This window comes from Crinia signifera, chromosome 5 (assembly GCF_055691185.1).
Source record: "Crinia signifera chromosome 5, ASM5569118v1, whole genome shotgun sequence".
Classification (NCBI taxonomy): Eukaryota; Metazoa; Chordata; class Amphibia; order Anura; family Myobatrachidae; genus Crinia; species Crinia signifera.
Window position 1 is genome coordinate 123,399,122 of NC_139221.1, and position 9,264 is coordinate 123,408,385.

General features: G+C 42.3%; 1 protein-coding gene across 6 annotated transcripts in view; it reads right to left on the minus strand.

Moving 5' to 3' along the window:
* Nucleotides 1-9,264, minus strand: part of RREB1 (ras responsive element binding protein 1) — an 80,861-nt gene that overhangs the window by 18,390 nt on the left and 53,207 nt on the right. For all 6 annotated transcript variants that reach the window (XM_083187978.1, XM_083187975.1, XM_083187979.1 and 3 more), the window contains 3 exons: nt 8,375-8,538; nt 4,395-4,539; nt 3,558-3,694 (listed from right to left, as the gene is read on the minus strand). In XM_083187978.1, the coding sequence (XP_083044104.1) occupies nt 3,558-3,694; nt 4,395-4,539; nt 8,375-8,538 (446 nt within the window). The remainder of the gene's footprint in view (nt 1-3,557; nt 3,695-4,394; nt 4,540-8,374; nt 8,539-9,264) is intronic.

The window sequence follows — 9,264 nt, forward strand, 5'->3', positions numbered from 1 at the left end:
AAAGCTTGCAATGACCCACAGTGCTGCCCACAAAAATGAGGATAACTATAAAGGAAAAAATCCAAATACACAATAAATAGTGGTACATGGACTGCATGGTTGGTGTAATGGCTAGCATTACCATCTCACAGCACTCAGTTCTTGGGTCATATCCCTACACCACCCTAACTCTGTAGCGTTTGTATAATCTTTCCAGGTTTGTGAGGGCTATAAATAACTGGTAACCATATGCACAGAAAATCAAGCTTCGTTATACATTTTGAAAGGTAGAAGCAAAATACTAAACTCTGTTGAGTAGATCGGATAAGGGAATAAAAAAAAAAAAAAAAAAAAAGGAGGACAGGCCTGGTACTTCTGGTTCTGCTTTAACTACTCTGTCAACACTTGGCCCATCCCCCATGACCAAGGGCAGCATAATTGTTGGAGTCCTCTTTCTCACAAGGGATGCCACAAAAGGAAAACAAATCCCTGCTATACCTAGAGGGTGGTAATATAAACCTCGCTGGCCAGCACTCAACACCTGTTGATGGGTCTTCAAACTCAGAAGACCAAACTGCAAACCAGCAGTTAAACACAGCCACCAGAAACATTTGGAATTTTCCTGGTCAGAGATGCTTAACACCAAGCCAGCCTTTCCCAACTAGTCTCCTGCATCTCGTCTTTAAGCTGCTCCTCAAGGACAAAGCAGGTCATTGCAAATCCACTCATCATGTCAGAGAGGCAGCATCTTAGAAGTGCACAGGATCTGCTACCCATACAGTTACAGTCTACTGCTATTCTTTAGCTGTGTATAGCATTCAGAAAAAGTATACATTTATAATTATATATATATATATATATTGTTTGTAGACTGTAGACAGGCATCAGTATAATAGCTACCCTGCCCTGTATATGATTTAAAGATGACTTGAAAAGAATCTAAGTAAACGTGTGCATGTAGGAGTGGAGTCACCTTGGACACATTAGCCAGACGAAGCTCGCTCCCAGAAAGAATGTGCAATCCAGCATTTCATGTGCTTTCATTGCAGTCTCAAATGATCAAAGTGTATATTAAATTTGGATAGGCGCAAAGGGGGGGGGGAATATAAAAGTGCAGTGTAGGATTCAACACAGTCCACTTTCATCTGGAGCTATACTTTGTGCTGCCTGTCCCGATATCCTCCTAGCCTTCATTGTATCTACAGTACCACACAAGCCTTGGCTATAAGCCAGGACATATTACTGCCCATCATAGACAGGTGTTCATCACATCTATGTTGCTTGTGGGATGTCATGGTCCAAAATAGACCGAGCATCGAATTGATAGGCAAGTGTACAAATCATTCAATTAGCCTTAGTCCTATAGCAATGCAACACTCGTGTTTGGCATCTTCCAGCAGGAGAGAAACAGCTCTGTGCTCTTGAGGCAATTAATGATCTAATTAGCGTTAGGCTATAGACACACAGTCCCCAGCCTCCACAGTTTTACACTGTATTAGGTAGGGAATGGTAATACCCCAAAGACCAAGGTGAATAAGGTGTGCATTGCTAAATACATAGCTGGTAAAGTTCTCCAGGCACACAGTTGTGGAGAGCCACAGAGGAGGTTTCTTTGCAACATATGAATGAGCAAATCACAGAAGACTGGCTATTTAGTTCCAGCCTCACTTGTGGATCCTAGTTTTCCCCCTACAAGCTGAAATGGGAGACATCTCCCCTGTCTCTGTGAACTGACATCAAACAGCTGCACTGGGTTCAGCTGCTAGAAGGCAGAAGTAATGCTCTCACACAACTGACACTGCTGGCTCTCTGACTTCCCAGCGGAGACTGAAAGACACAACACATGGCTCTAAACCGCCATCATCTGCACAAGTATCCCTGCTGGATTCTGCATAAAGTCTACTACCAGGGTTTTGCAAGGCACATAAAACAAAGCAACCACTCTGCTCCTACTTATAGGAGGAACAAAAAAACATGAAATATTACACAGTCCAATCACATATATGATAAATAAATATGGTTACTTGAAAAACAGTAAATAAAATATTGTAAACCATAGGATAAAACAAAACCTTATGTACATGTTGCATTCATACTTTCACCAACAGTATATGCTTGCTATGCTTAATTACTTAATTAGTTTTAATACATGTATAAGTTTATCCACAAAGTGTGTAAGAGATGTCTGAAACAATAGCTTTGGAAGAAGTGGTGTAGCTTCACGTGAAAGACTCTTCTGTCATCGTTCAGTATAAAAATACATATGCACAGCACAGGAGCAAACATGCTTACACATACCTCCCTCTACTCCCAACTCTGAAACCATATCATTAGGACTCCCTATTTTAAGGCTGCTAGTTGGGCACGTTGCCACTCACATTCCAGACGCAGTGTTGCTGTTTTGGTCTGACCCGAACACTGGGATCTTACAAGGCTGCAACACAATCTATGCATGCACAGAGTGTGAGATCTGAACTAGGACACAGAACTTTAAAAATACAGGTGACAGGAAACGCAGTGAAGGGGTGAGCATAGATAGCAGAGATTGGTAGGACTTCTGTAACGTAGGGGGGTATCCCACGAAAAAACAGGGGGGGGGGGTGTTAAATCCCCCTATCCTAATATTCTTTGAAATCTTTTTTTTTTTTTGAAGAGGGTCCACAGCTTTTATGCACACACATCAGAATTTTACTTCACCTGCCAAAATCCCAGATAAGCGCTAGCATTGGGGGGATAAGCAGTGGTGGTCAGTGCTAATAGGATTGCATCCGGTGATCCATTGGCTGCTATAAATTAGCTATCTTGGCAAATCGGATACCCCCTTATTTGTAAAGGGGATTATTCAGTGTTATTGCACATGCATACGGATTATAGCATGCATGCACAAGCCAAAATAGCAGCAAAAATAGCAAATGGATCTAATCCCAATCCCATCTCAATTTGATAGACAAGAAGCCGGCGTTTAGGAGTTGTAAACCTGATGTTTTCTGGGAGTGTCGGGAGAAAAATGCAGGCATGCCCAGGCATTTTAAGGGAAAGTCTGTGAGGTCAGTGCCGGCCTCGATCAGCCTGTCTTTGTCGCAGAGCTGTGGAATGGTCAATTGCACAGACTGGAAAATATATTTTTTTTGCAGATGAGCTATCGGGTCTGAATCAGGCCCCAAATCTAAAAGCAGTCGTCATGTGCTAATGCTCACTGTGCAGTTGGTTTAGCTGCATGTGCTGCCACACTGCATATTGGGAACCAAGGACCTGCTTTGAAGGCAGATGCAAAGGTTGCCGGTGATGCATCTTTGTACGCAGCGGATGAGATACAATATGGAAATGCTTTCATGTAATAAGACACACACACTGCTTATCTGATCTATACACCCTCAGAGCACTTCTCCTATGTGAAAACCCATGGGGTCTGAATGCAAATGAAATGTAAACGGCTCTGAACGCCTGCACAAGATGCATAGGTTTGGCTTTTTTTAATCACGGCGCCCTACCTAGAGCAACAAATTTTTTTTTGAATCACCTCTAGGTCACCTGCGCAGCATGGCTTGCGCAGGTGCACAGTTACATTGCATTCTTACTTAAGTGAGGCTTCTGGATGTGTCTCCATATGTGTATCCAGGCTGGACTTGCATGTGAATTCTTTAAAGCACAAAGAACAGGGAAGGACCTCTTCCATCTCTTTCAATGGTTCAACAGGTTGCACTTCTTCAACAACCTTAAAAAAAAAAAAAAAGCAACAGATAAAGTTTAAACATAATAAAACTAAACATTACTGCAAACCTGCTTTGTTCAAAATCACTACTGCTACTACTACTACTACATGTGTAGTGCACTGCCTTGGGCCTGCTCCCAATAAGGCCAGGTGCTTTTTACTCCTAGCATAGTCCTAATCAAATGCTGATAAAATATCTAATAAATGGCTCAGCATGTACAGCTTCAGGGGGGTATTCAATTCCCACCGCTATTTCTGACAGGGGACATAGCGGCGGGCGCCTATTCAATGCTGTCTTTCCCGACAGCATTGAAGAGGCATCGCAGAAGAGTGGAACCAACTTTCAAATCTGTCGGGCCCCTTTTGCCGAGCAAGGTCCTGGATTGTCAAGATCATGGCCATATCTCAACAATACATGGCCGTTTATGCAGCCACGCCCTCTTTTTGCCGCTCCCCTGTTTATCAGCCCACTCGCGGATAAACAGGCGAGCAGGCTGAGAGTGGTCCAGGGACATAACTGTCGGGACATGCCGACAGTCGCGACCCGGCATTGATTACCCCCCTTAGTGTGTGCTGTTCTCATCTCAAAAGTAGACTGCAGGATTACACTTTAATTGCTTGAACTTTGTATGTATTGTATATAACATATCAGTATACAAAACACCTCTACTGCATGATTTAAAAGAACGAAAAAATAAATTACCTTTTTTGCTGGAGGTGCCTCTTCGATCTCAGTTTCTTCTTCAGGAATGGATTTTCTTTTGGCTGCTAGCCGTCTTCTCTTCTGCGGTGATGGGGGACTTGCAGTAACTGCAGCATTTGGGTCCTTCTCGTGAATTTTCATGTGTCTAAAAACACATGCAAAATAATTAAATTAGTTCAAAGATTCCACTTTGCATTTTACACAAAAAAAACAGTGCGGTCAAGGTCTAATGAACCAATTTTTTTGCCAATCGACCACTGCAAAATTACAGTATTAGTGTCTAGAACTCCATTGTGTGTGAAAACGACACAGCCTGTGATTAGGATTACACTGTGGTTAGGGCTCCATAGAGTGTCAACATAGTGACACTATGCCGAAATGATGTTCCTGTCAACATAGTGAACCGCCCAAGTACAACAGCTAGGTGTTCAACCTGGTAGGAGGGAGCATCCTTGTTCCTCATTAATCGCGCCATCACCCCCTGTTCTTTCCCATCTGAGCAGATGGAGACAGGGGTTGAGTAGTTGAAAAGAGGGTGCAGGATCCTTGCCTATTTTCGGAGGGACCAGGAGCGCTCCCAGATTTTTGATAGCCACCTGGCCATTCTGGAAGAGTAGGCAAACATAATTTAGCCTCTTCAGATCATTGAAGTGTTCTTGTTTCAACCTAGAATGACTGTCGCTTATAAAAGAATACATTATTTGTAAATGTGTTTAAACACTAAAAGAAGGGGGAAAAAAACACACCTTACAAAACTGGATTCACTATGCATCATATGCTGTATATACTGTACGTGACTTGTTTTCTATGAATCAATTTCATTAATGTGGAATAAAATAGTTAGTTAAATGAAAGCATCATTTCAGCCCCAAAAAAGAAAACCAGAACAAGTTTCCAGAGATTGAAGCAAGAAAAGGAAGTCTGCAGGCAGTGTGCCTGGTGAACAGAAAGCAGACATTTCAGTCAGATATCTCCCAAGCAAGTCTCCTTATTTGGCATTGCTCTGGTTTCCAGCTCTGTGCTCGCCAAATCCCAGGCGTCCTACACATGACACCGTCATGGGGATGAAGGCAACTGGGACAAGATGCTGAGGGTAAGAACACCATACTGTATTGGTCAGTGACTTCTAATGACTACAGGAGGCATGTGATTGTGATCCAAATAAACACATGATCTAATACAGAGCTGCCACAGCCGAGAGGAATATGAAGTTCTGGAAACTGCAGACAAATGGCATGAAAAATCTTAATCTACTTATGGTGAACATGAAAATCTAGGTTTCCTACTTTATTTCAATGTGTTCATCAATGTGCTTAAGTCAGTGTTGCCAGACAAGGAAATTTGTTCAAGGGTAAAAAGGTCCATACACACTGGGCGATTTTGCGGGAGAGCACATCACTGCTCATCGCCGGGCCATACACACTGGGAAGAGCTTGGAGCTGAAAGCCGCTCAAACTTGGTGTTTTGAGTGGCTTTGAGCTCAAAATCGCCCAGTGTGTATGGGCCTTTACATATGTAGCAACAGATGGGGCAGCACTGAAATGCTAATGAGATATACAATGTTGTAAAGCGGCAATAAATGAAAAGGCAAAACCATCCTGGATCATCGGTTTTGCAAACTGAAAACTATAGAAAAAATAAGAGGGGGTCTGGTGCTAATATGATATTAGACCTTAATCATTTCAATAATAAATAACAGCTGCAGTTCTCCGGTATGTCTGTACACACACCCAAAAAAATTGCTTCGGAGTCCCCACGGTTGGCAGACTTCTCGGATATTCTACAAAATACAAAGACTACATGTGAGGCACTGCACTTCTTATTTATATCACATATGTAGCATGGCTGTATTGATTAAATCACACAATAGGTTTAGAAAGCAACTCGACAAATTTGTCAAGTTGCTTGTTAAACATATGGTGTGATTTAATCAATTCAGCCATGCTATATGAGATTTAAATAAGAAGCGCAGTGCCTCACATGTAGTTTTTGTAAACTGAAAACTATGCAGTAAATAAATGTTAAGGCAACCTTCACAGTGCAAATTGTACTTGGTTTGCGAAAAAAATTTTTAGTTTTTTTATTTCGGGTGGGGGAGGATGTAGGGGTAACGTTTGCTCTTGGATTGCTGTGATTTTAAGAGTATCACAATGGACTAACAACAACGAGTTCAGTCTTGCTCCACCCTTGGGCAAACGCATGATTGCAAAACCCTGTAATGAGTGAAAAGATCTACCTCAGACAGGCCCTAGTGTCAGGCATCTAAAAGATTTCACTCAGGCAACAGAAACGGTACACTGCATTCTGCAAGGTGAGGCAGACATAGAACACATCTGAATCGGCCACCTACTCAGTGCAAGCAACAAAAGCATCAGTGTGAGGTGTACCAAGCCTTAAAAAACCATCATTTGCTCTGGACACAAAGGTTAAATGAAGTAACCTCAGAGTTGCTGAAGGTACAGGATTTTGAAGTTTGGAATCTACCCGTTTTTTTTGGTGTTGTTTTTTTTTAAAGCAGCAATCATTTGCAAGGCAAAAACCAGGCTGGGATTGCCATATAAACGATTTCTGCTTTAAAAAACAAACAAACAAAACAAACACAAACTGGAAACCCTTTCTGTGTCCTTGACTGATGACTATTTCCTGACCCACCGATCATTGACTAAGTATTCATTCCACTGTTTGATAGAATTTGATCCATTCAGTGACTAACAGCAACGTGTACAAATGTAACAAAAGTGATGGGCAGTTATAGCAAGTGTTCACACTGGTCACAACATATACACAAGTTATTTGAAGCGCATTTTCTTTAATGTGCTGCAAGAATTAACCCTGGAGAATACACTGGGTAACCAGGTGTAATGATGTCCGTGTGCATCTGCAGTGGAAGAATTTGTTATGAGCAAATAGAATACAGAGTAATCACAAACGCCGCCCTACAGCATACTGTTCAGCCCATCGTCCCAGTGTAAAGGAAAGTTGTGTCTGAGAAAGGTTTTCTTGTCTACTGCTGTATGTGTGTGTTCCTGGGTATCACACCATTTCTCATCTATTACACCTACAATGATGCTCATCTTAATGCATCAATAGGGAAAACAAAGCAGGAAGAAAAAAAAAAAAATCAGTTGAGGAGACAGAGAGGGGGAGTGAAATAGGACACGGCTCTGTTTGCTAGTCCTAGCCTGTTCAGTAAAACAGGTCCGACAAGTTTTCCCTCACTTTTTTTGCTGTTTGTTGTGTGAGCTGAGGTGAAGTCTCAGGCAGTACCTTAGAATTGTGAAGAGATGCATGACATCCTGGATGATGAGAACATTACTGTTGATCCCAGCTAAGCCTCAGGTTCACTTTCTATTTTGTTAACACCTCTGTTACTGGCTAGTGCACCACATGTCTGTACAAAAGAGCTTTTCATTTTGTTCCTTATATCATATGGTCTTATTATGTTTGCAGCGTATTATTGCCTTAAACGTGCATATTTGCTGAAAGAATTCTCATGGATACCGGAACACACCAAAAGCATTTTATTATAAATACGTAGGTGGTATTCTCATAGGCTAGGAAAAAACGACTTTCCAATCTTCTCCATAAACAGACAGGACAGGTCTAGGCCACCTGCTGGTGTCCGGGGTTGTAGAACAGTGTGAAGGTTAGCTTAATAAACATTTTACAGAATTATTGTTAAATATTTGTTCCTATAATTTGGTTGGACGTCTTCACTATCCACCCTCACTACTTTTCCCTTTCGTTTTATTGCAGACAGGCACTTGTACTTCACAATATTGTGTTCTCTTTGGCACCTAGACAAAATAAATGCTGGCACACCTTGCTGATCCTTGCTCATTTCATAAAGCTATACAACCAACATAAAGCAGTAAAATGATACCGCCAGCTTGGCCAAAAAAGGGGCAGAAATATTCCAACCGCACCAAGAGGCATTCATGAAAAACAGTTACACATCGGAGGCATTCCATCTCACTCACCTGTGCATGTTCCCATTGGTGGTGAATGACTGCCCACACATTGAGCATTTGTAAGGCCTCTCTCCAGAATGGACAAGCATGTGACGGTCAAGAGAGCTGGCGGAGCTCAGGGCTTTCCCACAGATGCTACAGCTATGGTCTGTCCCTCCAGTGTCTGTGTTGTGCTGCAGGAGGGAACCGGTATAATTATTATTCTTTTAATATATCAAATAAAAATGTTTGGTCTTGTTTGACCTTTTCTTTTTAATGCCAATATTTTCTATTTTAGTCTGACTGTGGTGATAAAAGTTTGACAGATATCATGGGTCTTCAAACGGTGGCCCTCCAGATGTTCCCTTATAGCAAAACTGTGTCAAGGCATGCTGGCATTTGTAGTTTCCCAACATCTGGAGGGCCACAGTTTGAAGACCCATGGATTTGAAGACCCATGGATTAGATATATGATAAAGATGCTCCTAAGACTGTGTACACAATTAATAGGTCTACATGGCAACTTGCCACCTGATTAGGTATGCTATACACTTACCAGCCTCTCGGTATGTCAGTCCAAACATCAGAGCTGGGCAGATATGTGCCCACCCATTAGCGACATCAGCTGTGCGGCCAGCATATTAGCATTTGCCAGTAGCCAGACATGACAATATGAAGGTTATTCGAATTGAGCGATTTTTAGAGACTGGGCATGTGCATAGGCATCTATGTGCATGTGCAGCCTCTTTGTGCGAGTGGGCACAGCAAATTGATTATTCGGCGGCCACTCACACACAGCAGTGCAGGCGGGGGGGGCCATGGTCACGCCCATGGGAACGCCCAGCATTTCATGGGTGTTCCCCTGAAAATGCTGGGCGTTACCATGGAAATTTGCTGGTGCCGGGCAGCTGACATCACCG